Genomic DNA, 17,897 nt, shown 5'->3' with positions numbered 1-17,897 from the left:
CAAGTATGAAATGTCTTGGTATCTTTAACGTATAATACACCCAAGGTAAAAAAATTTTCCACACACACATATATATTGTATGTAAAGTGCATGTTTTTACCTCGTCAATTTTTATAATAAATTTAGTTTAATCCTTTATCCAAGTGTAAACAAACAAAGTTTGCACCTGAAGTATCTTCAGGACTGAGGCAACTCGTAAAGATGGACCAAGCTCTCATCACTCCTTGTCTTAGTATCTCCCATAATGCAAAAACACATTTCCTTGCAGACATGTATAATGCATGTATTAAGGGAAGGGCCACTACCCAGATCGGTTTCGACCTTTATTGAAGTCTTATCGGTGTTATCCAGACCCAGAGATGGTGATACCAAGGTGGAAGCAATGGAGAAGTCTTCTTGTCTGGCTCCCACTTATGAGACCGGTTTCGACCTTTATTGAGATCTCATCAGTGGGAGCCAGATCTAGAGATGGTGATACCAAGGTGGAAGCAGTGGAGAAGTCTTCTTGTCTGGCTCCCACTGATGAGACCTCAATATAGGTCGAAACTACAAAACCTGAAAAACAATTACAAAGGAGTGATGAGAGCTTAGTCCACCTTTACCACGAGTTGCCTCAGTCCTGAAGATACTTCAGGCGCAAACTTTGTTTGCTTACACTTGGATAAAGGATTTAAACTAAATTTATTATAGTCTAACCAAGTGGGAAAAACTTCCAACACCTGGTCAGTTTGCTTGGTTGCAGAATGAAAAACCTGAGTTGCTGACCATCAGACCTTGCATTTCTAAAGCACAGCTAACTGACCACACCTGTATTATAGTCTTCCTCTGGTTCTTTTTCCTGCCATCCTAGCAACAGATACCCATTTTGTTAATTTTTCCTAGCTCATTCTGTTAAAGTCATCATGCTGCCATTGATTCACTCCTAATATTTTTAAATTAATTATACTTGACAAGAAATTGCATTCTTGTTTAATTCTTTATCCAAGCATAAGCAAGCAGTTTGCTTGGGAAATATTTTCACAACTTGACTACTTGTATATAGAGGCGCCTTTTACTTCAAATTGCTTTAGTATCCTGTAATGCAAAGCACACTTCTTTGCAGGTGTATATTGCTAAGCATTATGGGAAGAATTACTGAATAAGCATGGAAAGAAACAATTACAAAGAGTATGTTCCATAATAGAATTCTTGTTGTTTACACTTGAATAAAGGATTAAACATGAAGATAATTTCTTGTCAAGTATAATTTACTTTATAGCCATGTGAAAAAATGAATTTCTACAGCATTCTTGAATGCTAATAATTATTAGCATTCAAGAATGCTAATAATCCTGATATTATAATATCAGGTTCCTTTGCAATATCTTTATTTTAAATATTTAACCATTGATGTTATCTGTTCATTTTTCTCAGAACTCTTATTTTTTGGTCTCTAGTGTGATTAGTCTGATAAACTACATATTTACTGTTTTTGATAATTTTCACTTATTCCATATTAGTTTACAACACAACATACCAGCTTTATTTAGTCTTTCCTTATTTAATATGCCATCTTCACTAAAAACTATGCCAAAATAGCTGAAATATTTTGCTTATTTTATAGGGTCTCTATCGAGAATGCAGTTGATCATTTATTATGTGCTGCCTATTTTAATTTTTTATTAATTGCTGATTTTCTTACTGTATTTATTACAGTACTAGTATACTGGATTTGTTTAGTACTCGTAATATTAACTGCATAGAGTAAAGAGCTTAATTGAATGTTTCCAATTTTTATTTCAGGTTTAATGCAACTTTCTATCATTACATGATCCACATTGATTATTAATAACAGTGGAGATAGCATGTATCCTTATCTTACAGCTGATTTTACACCAACCCATCTTCTCGTAACTCCTTCCATTCTAGCTAACATGAGTATAGGCAATGCTTTTTTGGGGGGGGGGGGCATACTGCTGGAGGTTGAATAAAGGTATGGTTAGTAGGGGGGGGGTGAGGATTAGATTTTTTGCTGAGAAAGTTGTGAATGAGTGGAATGAGTTGCCAGAGTCAGTTGTGAGTGCTTTGTCTGTTAATGAGTTCAAGGAGAGAGGTATGATAGATTGTGTGGATATATTGGGTCCTCCTGCAATGAGTCTTTGGACTCCATGGAGGTGCCCATGTAATATAATAATAATACTGGCACCTCTATTAACCAGTGATGTGTGACATACGGATGCAGTACGCTTAGAAATTTGTAATATTCAATAGTTTTTTTTGTTTTTTGTTTTTTTACATTTATTGACTTGGACGTCAGGTAGCATATTGTGTGTGGTGTGGAATTATTGCTACATGCACATGGAAATAACTTTTTCATATTTTATTTAAGAATATTAGGTTAACTTAATGAATGTTTATTTTCTTGATCATAACATATAATAATTACTCTAGTTAGATGAAATTATTTGGACAATAGATCAAGTGTTAACTAATAAATATTTATTAAACCTAATAAATATTTAGAAAATTAAAGGATATGTTAAAGGAAATTGAAACTGGAGAGAATGTGTGTGTATTAAGTGATTCAAAAGTGAGTGTCTGTTAGGTGATGAGAACACAGCAAATATTAGTAAAGTGGACAGTACTGGCTGAAGATGGAAAATGATGCTATTAGTGCTGAACATGCAGCTGCAGAAACGGGAGAACAAAATGGACCTTAATGAAGAAATTTTGTTCTTGAATGTTATTCTTCATAGGACAAAGCATGGAATTGAAAAATTGTAGAAGTGGCAAAAGATTAGTGGGGGCTGAAAAGAGAAAGAAGCAGGCTGTCCAAAGGAATAACAAAGACTTATTGAACAAATAAGAAAAACAACTTAAGGAAAAAATTATGTACAGAGTACGGAGTAGGGGAGTACTTAATGAAAGAGTGACTAAATCGTGTTTTCCTGGTGCAGAAATTCATGATATTAGCCATGCCATCCAGATGCAAAAAAGTAAGTTGAAAGAAATGATTGTCTTAGTTGGTACAAATGATTTGAGATGCAAGATGTATTCTGTAAGCTAGAAGAGGCAAAACTGAAGAGCAAGAAGGTGAAGATTTTAAGTCTCCTACCACACGTTGACCAAATGGTTTTGGTGTTAGGTGTCTAGAGAGCTTTGTTCACCAAGCATGTTGAAACTGAACATTCAGGGAAACTTCAGAAATTAGTGGAAGCAAGTGAGTTTGTGTGAAGGCACCCATGAAGTGAGTGAGTGTGAGAATGACCAAGTGAGGAATTAGTCTCTCAACAAAAATTTTGAATCGTCAATTCAGAAAGTAAAGGTGGGTGGGGGTCCTAAAAGGATGCTGCAGTTTCTATTTACTAATGTCAGAAGTATCAGGAACAAGAGAGGAGTTTTTGACATTGGTTAGTGCAACCTTGCCAAAAGTTTATAAGCATTAGTGAGACTTGGCTAACAGCAGATGATGTATTTACAGGGATTGAATGTGAAGGATTTAGTATTTTCAGGGAAGGTAGGATGGAGAAGTACTGCTGATGATAGCAGATGAATTGTAGCCAAAAAGAATAGGAGATAGGCGGGAGGGGTGGTTGTTCATTTGAAGCAGTCTTGTGTGAGATTAAGGGCAGTAAGACAGAATATACAGTTCAGTTGGTTGTTGCTGTAGGCCAGGGAGTTCTACAGATGACCTGGAAGACATGCATCACCAAATTAGTACAGTGAGTACAGGTCGAGTGATTGTTATGGGGGGGGGCTTCAACTATGGAGATATAGACCAGAAAGAAAAAGATCACACGGCAGGAAGGAAATAGAATTTATACACCTACTAAGAAATAATTACTTAAGACAGCATGTGATGGAGGGGACTAGGGATTGGAGAGTATTGGACCTGGTCATAGGATCAGAAGGGCTATCCATAACTACAGTGACCACATTATCTCCAGTTGGTGAAAGTGACCATGTGGTCTTGACTTGTAAAACAGGACTATTCTGCCAGGTGATTGTGACAAGCTTAGGAAGAAGCTTTATAATCTGTGCCATAGCATAAAACACTGCAGCACATGTAGTGCATGGGATATAGTTAAGAGTCATCTACAGGAAGCAGTATTAGATGGAGTTAGATAGATGAGTGATATCATCAAGCACAAGCTGCAGAAGAAGAAAATGCCATGGAGAATATATAAAGAGAAAGGTGACCAGCATGGCAAGCAAGGCAAAATCAGATTATGAGAAGAATCTAACCAAGCAGGCCAAAGAAAATCCCAAAGAGTTCTTTCATTATGTGGAAGGAAGGATGACTTAATGAGTGATGATGGTAGGGATTCCATTTTTTGAAAACAAAAAACCAGGACACGATAAATTTTGTAGAATTAAGGGTTAAGAGAAATAAATTTTATTCGTTAACATTATGTATTTTAAAATAAAAAAATTAAATATTTATTTGAATTTGATTTATTAATGTAGATAACATAAATGTTATACATACGTGAAATAAATAGAATTCTAATAACAACAACACTTAAACACAGATGACAATACTTAAACACGTAACACTTAAATCAAACATTAATAAGTATATGAAATATAAAGACATAGAATAAATATATAAAATGTTAATATGTCAATAAAAAGGGAACTACAATGTAAATACAATAAAATATAAACAACACGAGCCTTATGCATATTGTGTAGAGAAATGGATAGAGCATCTATCCATTTCTCTCTATATTCCTTGGTCTTTTCTGATGTTCTTTTCTTATATGGTCTGATTTTGTGCATCCTTTAATTGTTCCTAAAAATCTCATCTCTGCAGCTTGTATTTTACTTTCATCTTTCTTTTTAACTGTCCATGTTTCTGAACCATATAACAGAGTGGGAGTTGCCATTACTTTATAAAATTTTAGCTGAGTTTCTCATCTTGTTTTTTTATTCAGTGTCCTTTTAATTGTTCCACATATTTTCTGAAATTTCTTTATTTTTTCATCTATATCTTTATCTTGTAGATATGTTATTATGCAGTCTGAATAATTAAACTATGTCATCTGTTTTCTATTATTTTATTTTATATAACTATTTTGAACTAACTTGATCCTGACCTTTAAATGCCATGACTTTTGTTTTCTTTTGTGAATTTTTGAAATTGTATTGTTGGCTTATTTTGTTTAATTTATAAACTGATTTTTGAAGGTCATCTTTCTTGTCTTGTAATATAATCTGATCATCTGCATACAGCATTGTATTGATAACAGTTCTTCTGGTTAACTGGATACCTTGTTTTATTGTTGTTTTCAATATTTTAATAATCTGATTAATATACACATTGAATAGAGTTGGAGATAAGCTACATCCCTGTATGACACCCTGATTTATTTCAATCTCTTCTGTTAATTTATTACCTAACTGTATTTTTATATCTTTATATAAACTTTGTATAGCTTGTCCCAAATGTAATGGATATCCTTGTTTTTACATTATAGTCCATAATTTTTCTCTGTGTATTTTATCAAAAGTTTTCTCAGAATCTATAAAGGATTTATAAGTCTCTAAATTAAATTCTTGTCTTTTTCAATAATTTGTTTTGGCACATGAATATTGTTTATACATAATCTTCCATGTCTGAAACCATTTTATTCTTCTGAGAGTAGATTGTTTGCAATATTTTTAAGTCTTTTATTCAAGATTTTACTGTAAATTTTGTAACCTGTATTTAATAAACTTATTCCTCTGTAATTTCCACAATTATCTCCATTTGCTTTCTGTTTTTGCTGGATTGTTGATTAAAAAATAAAATAAATAAATAAATAAAAACCTTCTGGGTAAAGTGTAACTGGCTAAAAATAAGAGACTTGGATGCAGGACCATTACTAGAGTATATCTTGCCCCTAAATTCAAGAAAATATGTAAAATGTTTTTAAAAAAGTTTTTTTTTAATAGTTGAAATTCAGTTTTGTTGGATTTTTCCACCCTCCAAGCCCACATTAAATATAGATATAACCTTAACTTTTAACCAGTCTGATGGAATCTCATATTTTCTCCAATAATAATTCTATTCCATTTCTAATTACACTAAATACTCTATTTTCACTAAACACATTATACATTGTCTGTGTGCAAAATTTACTTTGTTTGGATTGCATCTATGCAATATTGTATTTGTAGGGGGAGGTGTGTTTCACTATGTAGGATCATTTTTATCCTAGTTTTATCCTACAACAAGTTTATACTCTGGATATGCAAACTGAAAGCACACAGCGAATTCTTGTCCTGCCTGAAAGCCAAGTACAGCACAAGTCGATTTGTCTCTTCACCTCTCGAATGTGTTAAGTAAATCATTTAATTAAGTTTTATTTGACTTTCACAGATGTTCTGTTTATCTAAAAAGTAATACAAAAGTTGTCTTGAAGTGTATAGTAAAAAGTGAAAATTACTAGTTTTTTTCCCCTTCCACAGTTAAGAAATTAAAAACGAATGAGAAAATGAGTGAAAAGCTACAAATGATGTGTCAAAGACTGTTCATTATGGTCTCCACGCCATGACTAACATTAATGTCTGGTCAAGTTGCTGGGCTGTTGATTTAAAAAATAATAATAATAAATAAATAAAAACCTTCTGGGTAAAGTAGAACTGGCTAAATTATCAAAATAAGAGACTTGGTTGCAGGACTGTTGCTAAGGTATATGCTGCCCTAAATTCAAGAATATGTATTTTAAAAAAATTTTTTTTTTTAATAGTTTGAAATTCAGTTTTGTTGGATTTTTCCACCCTCCAAGCCCACATCTAGGTATTGCCTTAGTTACTTAGTGGGTTACGATGGTCCTACTTGGATGTACATTATGTAAACGAATGAAATGGAAAAGAAGATGGGCATGAAAATTTCTAAGAACGAAGTTGCCTGCCTTGACGAAAGTAAACAGCAGCAGCAGCTGCTGTCTTTTAAGTAAGGAAACGTATCACACTATGAAGTAACAGTATAGGAATATACTTTCTTTTGCTTTTTTTTTTTTTCATATCCTTTAAATCTTCAATTTTTCCTACTAGCAAAGAATGAGTATTGGCACCTTTTTTTTTTTTCCCTCCTCCGAAAAAAAAAAAAAAAAAAAATATATATATATATATACATATATTACTCTGATAATTCCCCATTTACACATTGTGATTGGTGATTTGAATAGTTTTTTCTCTTGGCACAACAAAAGTTAAATATGAATCCTTGTTTTATTCCCATGATTTCTCAACTATTTGTGTTAAAGTAAAAATCTGATCTGACAAATCTTTATTTGGCCTGAATCTCACTTGCTCTTTCCCGAGTTTCTCTTAAGCAATTTTTTTTTTCTTCACAAGTATGCTTGTATGAACCTTACTGGAACACTGAGTAGGAAAACTCTTCTGTTTTCTCCATTTAGTTTTATTTCTCAAAGAGGCATGGAACTCGTATCTTTTATTTGGACATTTATTTAAAATATCATCTAATCCTAGCTGCCTTTCCACATTAGATTTTTGATTTTTCTACTTCAAATATTAAGGTGTACTCCTGATTTGCATTCCTCCCTTGAATATTTTTATCACTCCTTTTACTGCTTATCTGATGACAGTTTTTTTTCAAAGTAATACTCAAGATACCCACTATATCTTTATATTCAGCTTTTATGTTGACTTGATTATCTTTATTTATTTGTACTCTTTTCTTGCCTTCATTTGTAAGCTTTTCAGTAACTTTCAGAACATTTTACCACCTTTATGATATTTATTTTCTGTATTCTTACCAAAGTCTTCCTATGACTTTTGCTAAGATTATTTTTACATTTTTTTCTCTGTTCTCTCAGGGAACTTGCTGATTTGGCAGAAACTTTCAGTATGATTTCTTCATGAACTGCCTCTAACTTCTTGATTCCACCATGAAGCTCTACTTTTTTCTGTCCTTACAGAGAACTTCAACATATGCTGAATTAATTGATGTTTTCTTCTGATTTTGACAGTCTCTCTCTCTCTCTAAGGTTTGGTTCTTATTTTCAAACTCTTTCATTATTTCTTGAATAATATTTGTATATTTGAGTCTACATTCACTTTTATAAGCTATTTGATTGATTCTTTTTAAAATTTTCCAATATGATATTCATTTTTATCCTGCTCAAAACTTATGATGGTCGGTTTCTATTTCACATCTAAATACACTTGCATTTTGAACAGTCTGAATATGTCATTATCAACAGTAACATAGTCAGTAAGACTTTATTTTATTTTTGTGTATGTGTGTTCTTTCTATGAGAATTTATGCACATTATGTTGGAATATAGTCTTCATAATGATCAGTTCATATCTTGGACAGAAATCCAGCAGATACTTACCATTATTATTAATTTTTTTTCTTTTCTCCTCTCCAAAACTTTTCTAAAATATCTCTGTATGGTTCATATTTCTTTCCTGCTTTGTTTAGGTCTCCAACAAGAACCAGCTGCTTTTTTTTTTTTAAGTCTACTCTAAAGGTATAATTTTTTTTTTTTTTTTTTTTTTTTCATAGTCTATGTTGGAGCACTATAAAGGTGACAGCCTTGATATAGATTCTTCATTTGTTTCGGATCTCCTTAACAAATTGGAGAATGAAGAATTAGTTCATTTTCTGATATTATCTGAGTGATTCTACATCATCCTGTTTTTTTTTTAATCAGAAGTTAAACCCTCTAGTGCTGTTTTAGATAAAATATCAAATTTAGCCATGTGACCCAGCTACCAGAGCTGTTTTTGGCATATTTTATTGTGGCAATGTAGCAGAATTTCCTCATCTCATTTGTCACATGTGCAGTGTATGGTATCTTCTTTTTCTGTAGCATTTCATCTTGAAGGCCAATATCCTTTTCTCATCTTTTAGCAGTGTCCAACTTTCACATCCATATAGTAAGACAAAGCTAACAGGCTGTCGATGAGGTAGTCTTGTAGTTAACTGTATTTTCCTTCCAAAGTGGCTATAGCCTTTGGGCAAGCCATCTCTATTTTACACTTCCCAGGTGAGTGAATCGTTCTACTTCTTCCAGTTTTTCATCATTAATTGAAATTTTCATAGGCTCTTTTGCCCAAGACATAGTTTTTAATTTGTGAATGCTGATCTTTAATCCATAATCACTGAATGCCTTAGAAATTGTCTGTTAATTCTTGTAATTGATGTTCATTCTCTGCTACTAGGTCAGTGTCATTGGAAAATGTAAGGTTATTAATTTTTTTGCCACTAACTGTAATTCCAGTACAACTGTTTTCCAAGGCGAAGTTTTTTAAATATTCGAGGCAAGGTTTTTACATATAGGTAAAAGGCATTGGCAAAAGTATGCAGCCTTTTCATACACCTCTTTCCATTTTGAAAGGCTTTCTATAGTTGCCACTTATTTCTGTTGGCATTTCTGAGGAACAGTAACGAGTATTCATTGGGCTGTTCTATTTAGAATTATGGCATAGTGTTTTATTATGTTTAGTATATTTTTCTCCAATGAAATTTATTGTAAATAAATGATTTGTTGTACTCTTGTTTTTATGGAGTCCTGCTTGGTGCTCTGAAAGTATACTTTCTATTTCCCCTTCAATCATATGAAGTAAAATTTTTAGGAAAATTTTGCTTGGGTGACTAATTAGACCAATAGTTCTATAATTGCTACATTTTGTACTGTTCTCTTTTTTTAGGAATAGGAATCAGAGATGCACCAATCATTAGGCCATGATTGTTCCTTACATCTTGAAAAATTTTGAAAAGAGTATCTATCATAGGCTCTCTCTTTCTCTGATTTCAGTAGTTCTGAAGTTATTGCATCGATGCCTGGCAATTTTTTCACTTATTTTTTCACATATAGAAGATTAACTGCTACTATTATTTTCTTAAAATGGGAAATTCTTCATCCGGTGTCATTTTTATTGTCTTTTTTTTTTAATTATTATGTTTTTATTATACTTATATCATTTTTATTATGTATTAAGCCAGGGGTGGCCAACCTTTTATAGGTCATGCGTCAATTTTTTCATTTTTTAGTTAAGATGCGCCATACAAACTTGTATTACTTTTCAGGCCTTTTAAAATATGGTATATGGATATATTTAACAGTTATGCATAAAATGATTTATTATATATATGGTAATATAGACTTTTAGCAGTTTTAAATAAAAGGATTTCATATAAAGACAAGGTAAACATTAATTATTTTACTGACTTTTGAAATTGCTTTGCTTTTGCTAAGCTTGTAATGTTTGGAGTTAAATCAGTTACAGAAAGCATCAAACAGTTTTTCAAATTTCAATCAGTCAGTCGCGACCGTAGTTTGTTCTTCATCATTTTCATTTATGAAAATGCTTGTTCGCATCTGTATGTAGTTCCAAAACGACAAATATAACTCTGAGCAAATTTTCTCAGTTCTGGAAAATGTTCACAGGGCAACGATCGCCAGAAATTAATTATATCAGAAGCATCTGGGAGTGATGGAAGTTCATTATATTTCATTTTCAATAATGAATTGGTTTTGAGATCAATAAATTCCATTTGTATGTTACTAGGCATCGTCAAGATTTTTTGTTCAGTAAGCTAAAAGGGATTTATAAATGGAAATATGCAGTATTTTTCGGCAAAATTGCTAAAACTACTGTTAAAGGACTCTTGCAATAATCTGAGTTTCTCAGTATATTCTGTAAAGCTGCCATTATCTTCAACAGATTCACTATGTTCTTTTAAATGTGGAAATTGACTTAAACCCCCATTTTCTAACTGGGGGAGGAACAGTTTTAATTTTATTTTGAATGCACTGATGTCATTTACTAATCTAGGAAACAATTTGTTCTTGCTCTACAGTTTTTTCAAATTTAGATCATTGAGGTGGCTGGTAACATCAACTAAAAATGCTACATCAAATAGCCATTTCTCATCACACACACAGGGCTTTTTCCTCATGCAGCTCATCCTTCTCTTCCAGAAAATTATGAACACTTTCTTTCAGCTTCCAAAATCTACTGAGAACTTGTCCTTTAGAAAACCAGCACACCTCACAATGAAGGATGAGATCGCCATATTCCATATCCAGCAGTTCACAATAGTCTCTAAATTCTCTTCTGTTTAACCCTCTTTCTCTAATTTTATTCACACACTTTACAACTGGTATCATACCATGCTTCAAATTTAGAGTTTTTCCACACAGAGATTCTTCATGTATAATACAGTGATACTTTAGTAGAGAACGACCTAAAAACCTTTGAAGTAAAGTTACAGTCCCAGAAACTCTACCTACCATTGACGGTGCTCCATCAGTGCAAACACCGATGAGCTTACTAGAATCTAGTTGTTGATTTTCTAGACATGACTTTACTTTGTCAAATATGTCTGATCCTCTGGATTTTCCATGAAGTGACTCAAGACTGATAGGTTTTTCAAAGATGTTAAAATTACCATCAATTCCTCTTATAAAAATGCTTAATTGGGCTACATCACATATGTCAGCGGATTTGTCCAAGGCTAAAGAAAAGAAAGAACAAGCATTAACATGGTCTTTCAATTGCTCAGTAACACATGGGGAAAGTTCTTCGATGCGTCTTGTAATTGTTTGCATGGACAGAACAATTTGGTTTACTTTTCTTTCAACATTCTTATCACCAAGACATTTTGCAAATTTTTCGAGACAGGGCTTCCTCTCCATCAGAGAAAGGCCTGTGTTTTTTAGCCAACACAAAGGCAATTTCATAGGATGCCTCCAGCATTGCCACACTTTCTATTTTAAATCAAACTGAAGAGACAAATATATTTTGTCTCTTCAGTTTTTATTCTAATTCAGCTTGATGTTTTCTATAGTGTCTGTTAAGATCACGTCTTCTATTAATAATCTGAGAGAGTGCTTTCACAAACAATGCACAAGGTTTTCCTGAAGGACCCTCAATAAATAAGAACTCATTTTCCCACAGTTCATTAAACTGGTGCTTGCTATCACCTTCTGCTTTTCTTCTGCTCATTTTCTTTTGCAAAGTAATGGGTAACGGACTGTAAAAAAAAATTATTTCAAAAAGTAAAGCTTATTATTAAATGATTTATTTAAATTATTTTATCGTTTTAAACATATGAACATTCAAAAACAGTTCTACAAGTTTAAGATAAGATTCCTGTTTTCATGAAGGCCTAATACAGTTCTATAAGTTTAAAAATCATATTTTTTTTTTTTCATGGAGAGTTTTGTCTCTCTCTCGTAATATATTATGTCCAATGAAATACGAGATCGCTTCCTGCCATAAAGTCGATCAGCTGGCAATCCCACACACAACCCAAACATCCTCATTACGAAAGCTTTGCTGATGATCAGTTAAATTTTAGGAATAAACCTACTATACCTAAATAAAAAAGAAAGATATTGTATTAAAAAAACATAAAAACACACACATAAAAATACAAAGAATAATTGCAGATTTCAGTAATCAGCAAATTAGGGGAGCGGGCAAGAACTTGACATACGTGTTCAAATTGAAAAAATTTATTTTTAAATTTACAGAACTATATTAAGCCTTTATGAAAATAGAAATCTTATCTTAAATTTAAAGAACTGTTAATAAAAACATATAAGTTCGAAAACACAGTTGTTCACTCACATCGAATCAGAAGTTCATTGAACGTTATGACATGCGAGTCAGCTGTAAACTGATTGAGTAACTGGTGATGCATGTCAGCATTTGCCGGTTCCTGTTGCTTCAAGATCAAACAAGTATAATACGTGCGCACTCTAGAATTCAGTGGTAGGTTAATTGTGTTTATATATATAAATCGTATACAATTTTTTTTTTTTTTTTTAATTTTTCTTTGGGTTCAGTGCACCACTTCTAATCATGCAATGTGCCACTTTTGGCACATGCGCCATAGGTTGGCCACCCGTGTATTAAGCTTTTGATTATTAAGATACTCTCTTTGGAGAAAAGGTTAGCCATGTAATTGTGCCTTTGCTAAGAATTCATCCTTTGCAGTCAAAAGTGTGTAATTTTTATTCTCTGTTGATCAGTTAATGTCAATGAAAGTTTTTGTTAATTTGCTTCATTTGGAAAGCACTTTTAAGAGTTGTTTATTTGTAATTCCTCTTCAATCTTCTCACATTCCTTCAGAATCCAGTTGGGTTTTAGCTGTTTTAATTTTATTTCCTATTATTTTGTTTAGTTCTTTATTTTTTCCTTCTATTGTTATCTTTGTTTATACTGGATTTTAAGGTTCTCTTCTTAATTTCAATTCATTTTTGTTTTTAATTTGTGGGATATTTGAATTTAATATGGATTCCTACATGTCTTTTGTAATCAGGATTCGATTATCTTGTGAGATTTTCCTATTACAGTGTCCGCTGCTTCTAAAGTTGCTTTGAAAAGAATTTTTACTGATTTTCAGGAATTCTACTAGGAAAATATTCCTGCAATTAGCATGTGGGATTTATATTGTTCTCTGATATTAGGTGTTTCAACCTCTCTGCACTATATCTTTTCCTTTGGTTTTGATTATTTTTCAAATTGTTTGGAAAGATAACCAAATTGTCAATTTGGTTATCTTTCCAAATTGACAATTTTCCAAAATTTCCAAATCTTTCCAAATGTTATCCTTTAAGGTCATTCTTACCTTAAATTTAAATTCGAGGTAGGAATAACCATACTTTGGTCACTGCCAGTGTCTGCTCCTGGAAAAGATCTAGTTTTAGGAAGGTTAACTGATGTTGTATAATGTGTTGTCCAAACAAGTGTATAATCAAAATTTATGTTAAAAAATTTGTCAATAAATTTTAGTCAAGATCTGAAATTCCAAATTTCTTTCACTTCCTTTTAAAGTCAAAGAATGTCTTTGACTGGAAGAAAGAAAGAATATATGATTTTGTTCACTTGTAATCGAAATTGAGTTGAGTGGACAAATTTTAGGGTAGGTACAGCATAGATATTTCATTAATTTTCATCTAGTTTAGCAGGGTTATTTCTTTATGTAATTTTGAAACATATTGCCAAATTTTTCACCTGCAGATTATCCAGTTGAAACAAAAATTGAGATAGCTTAACAATTTTTGTAAGAATTCCAAATATTGAATTTCAGTAGAACTGTCCATTGAGAGTCAGAGAATAGCATGTACTCAGCAGATGTTCAAAATTAACTTGATAGTTGATTCAATTCATGTTGCCCCAACACCTTTGCTAACTGATCTGAAAAAGGAAACAGCTTTATTTGAATGTAAAACCATTTTATGCATTTTGAAATTCATTTGTGCTGCACTGGGGAATGCAGCAACCTGCTTTCCTTTTTCTAAAGTTTGGTCTGGAATGTTAGTATAGTATTTCAGGTGTATTAGAATTAATAAAAAATTATATTTTTATTGAAGAATAATTTTGATATTCAATTGATTATAATTGTATCCTGCTAAGTTCATTTAAATATTGCATTTGTAGGAATAATTAAGTTTTTTTAACATTTGGACTGTTTTGAGTAACGTTTTTAATCTCTAGGTGGAAACTGATGCAACAGCTAATGAAGGAAGTCCACATATTGCAAACATTGGAAGGATGGTTGAGGTAAGTATGATGCATATTAAAAAAAGTATTCTTATATCCATGATAAAATGATCTGAAATACAATCCAGTCTATTTTTAGTTGTAAACTTTATTATTGAAGTACAAAATGATGTTGAAGGTATAGTTTTTTTTTGTTATTCAAAAAATTGATAATTGCATATATCCACTTTTTTTTATTTTTGTGGAAATCCCTCCTCATGTTTGTGGCTTGAAAGAATGAAAAAGTTAACCAGTTAGCATATTAACTCTTAATTAGTCACACCTTTTTCATTACATAATTAGTCTCGTGGGTCAGAAATCACTCCTTACTTACTCCACAACTGATTGCACCGATGGCCAGCACACCACTAATTCGGCATGCAGTAAGAAACTCAGCTACTTGAAATCGCAACAAAAATCCTTCATTGATTTTGTCGGAAATCAAACTTGAATGATTGCTGGGGTCAAATAGACTCCATGTGACTAATTGAAGGTTAAGGTAAACTCCGTATTCTAGCAGACAAAATAAATAATTGTGCCAGTTTTTTGTTAAAGATTATTTAACTTATGTTATTTTTAATTATATTTTTAATTATTTTCAAAATTTTGTATGATTAAGCATTCACAAAATTTCAAATTCAAGTTAGTATTGAGATTCAAACCATTTTCCAACACTGATTTCTGAATAATCATATATATGACTAAATATACCTTAATTCTCTAAACATAATGGCTGCCTGTAATCATTGCACTTATGCCATTTGTTACAAGCAATTGTTTTATGAACTCTGTGACAAGAATATTAGAGACATCTCCCACTATAAATGAAATCCACTAGTAATACTATCATTAATCACATAGTATGTCGTCTATAAATAAGTGGTAGATTGCCTCCTAGAGTCAGTATTTTCATTCAATTATGTGATAATAAATGAAAAGGAATTTTGCATAAGGAATGATATTGGCATCTCATTCCTTGAATAAGGCCTTGATACTTTCAATCTGGATTACTAGGAGATATTGATAGGAGAAAAAGAGGGGATATGATAGAAACATTTAAGTTGCTTAAAGAATTTTATAGGATTGATGCAGGAGAAATGTTTCAGCACTTGGTTAGAGGGGGCTAGAACAAGAGGTCTTCCCTGGAAATTGAATAAAGATGTGGTTAGTAGGGGGGGGGGGCTAGATTTTTTGCTTGGAGAGTTGTGAATGAGTGAATTGGGTTGCCAGAGTCAGTTGTAAGTGCTTTGTTATTGGGTACAATGAGAGGTATGTTAGATTGTGTGGATAGTTTTGGTCTTCTGTAATGAGTCTTTGGACTCCAAGGAGATGCCCATACAATATTAAAATATTGTATGGGCATCTCCTTGGGAAATCATTGCTCTGACAGGATAGCCATGTGCTAAGAAAATTTGGATATTTCAAGAATTGTGTGATAACAAACTGTGGTGAGGAATCCAGATGGAAAAATAATACCAGATGACCATTAAGGATGTCATTCTTGTTTAGTAGAAACAAAAAAATAAAGAGGGTGCAAAACGTTAATCAGCATTTGACATAACAGTTACAAGAAAAGGACACTTGGATGAGTGATGACCCCCCCCTCCCCTCCTTCCTATCATTCCATGCAGATGAAAAGACAAGGGTATTGATAAAAGATACTGACTCATCATGCTTGGTCACAAGTGAAAAATGCATCACACTTTTGGAGAGATGGTCTGAGGCATGTTTTAGTGTGAGTAGAGTAAGGATAGTGTGGTGCATCCTTACTGAACACCATATCTGACCTACCTTTACATGTTGCCCATTTATCTGACATGTACAATGTACTCTATCACTTTGTAAAAATCTCACATAATTGTCTTACTTGTTATGTTCATTCTTTACAGTGTTATATGTATTGAGTAAAAAATTTATTAATGAGGAATACATTTGTTATATGATAAGATAATCTAAAAATATATATATATGTAATGTGTTATATGCTTAGTATTACCAGAGCTGCCATGTGGTTAAGCAGTGGCGATATTAAAGAAAACTTAAATGTGATAAGTAGTAAAATTGCTTACATGTTGTAATCCTTAGGGAATAACACATAAATGTTGTTTGTATATTATAAATTAATTTCTTGTTTAGCATAGTGTTTCTATGTCAAACACCGTGGTGCAGTTGCTGCATTGACGGTAGCCATGTTGTCACTTGAGTTTCACTTTGAATCTCGATAACAGACATGCACGTTAACTTTTACTGGGTAACAGGAATGCTAGCAAGGAAGGGGAGATGAAAAGGTTTAATAAACTATCAAGTTAAGTTCTGTAATCTTGGAAAAGTTTTTATATGCATCTTTAACTACTCTCCAATAATATGGAACTGTGAAATTAATAATTAAAAAAAAAACAGTATAATGTATCAAGCCTTCATATATGAGAAGCAAGTGATATATGTTCCAAGGAGCTATATGGGATCTGCAGTAAAGTTCCTTTTATTGGAAATGCATATGGAACTGCTCAATTAATGTATTTGTGTTTGAGTGATTTCCTCATGCCTACTTCAGAAAAATGAAAGAAAGATGTGTTTAAGGAAACTTGCTTACTGAAAGAAAACATCATCATCAAATTCCTGCCATGTACCCTCAAGGGGGTGTACAGGATTTGATAGTACTACATGAAAAAAATTACATCATTACTAACTGCCTATCTACAATTTTCCTCCAAATCACTCTGTTACTTGTCAAGATTCCAATATTATCAAATCTTAAATTTCTATCGTCTAAGGCACTTTGTACCGTATCAATCCACCTATATCTTGGTCTTCCTCTGGGTCGTTTTGCTGCCAACCTGGCAGAGAAAACTTGTTTTGCTAATCTTTCCTCGCCCATTCTGTTTAAGTGACCATACCACCTGAGATTAGCTCTGCTAACACATTCCTGGATGCTCACAATGTCAAGTTTTTTCCTAATATCCCCGTTTTTAATATGATATTGCCATTGATGCCATCTGTTCACGCCTCTAATCTTTCTCAGGACTCTCATATCTGCGGTCTCTAGTCTTTGGTCAAGTGTTTTACTTCTGACCCAGCTCTCGGATCCATAAGTTAAAACTGGTTTGAACACTGTCATGTATACAGCTAATTTAGTGTTCCGACTAATTTCTCTCTTATTCCATATGAATTTATTCAGTTGACTTCCCACCATACCAGCTTTGCTGATTCTGTTGTCTATTTCTATATTTAATTTACCATCTTCACTAAAAATCGTGCCTAAGTAGCTGAAATGTTTAACTTGTTCCATAGGTTCTCCATTCATAACACAGTTGACATTTTCAATGATTCTGCCTATTTTCATTGTCTTTGTCTTTTTATTGCTGACCTTCATACCATATCTATTACAACAATTATTCAATTTA

The 17,897-nt window shown here is 32.6% G+C and overlaps 1 protein-coding gene across 1 annotated transcript in view; it reads left to right on the top strand.

The window, feature by feature from the left end:
- Positions 1–17,897, top strand: part of cpb (F-actin-capping protein subunit beta) — a 102,951-nt gene that overhangs the window by 62,138 nt on the left and 22,916 nt on the right. The window contains exon 6 of the mRNA XM_090399478.1: positions 14,449–14,514. Coding sequence (XP_090255604.1) covers positions 14,449–14,514 — 66 coding nt within the window. The remainder of the gene's footprint in view (positions 1–14,448; positions 14,515–17,897) is intronic.

This window comes from Typopeltis vanoorti, chromosome 1, assembly GCF_054136105.1.
Source record: "Typopeltis vanoorti isolate ZY-2024b chromosome 1, IOZ_Tvanoo_1.0, whole genome shotgun sequence".
Lineage (NCBI taxonomy): Eukaryota > Metazoa > Arthropoda > Arachnida > Uropygi > Thelyphonidae > Typopeltis > Typopeltis vanoorti.
This window is presented reverse-complemented; position numbering and strand designations above follow the sequence as displayed.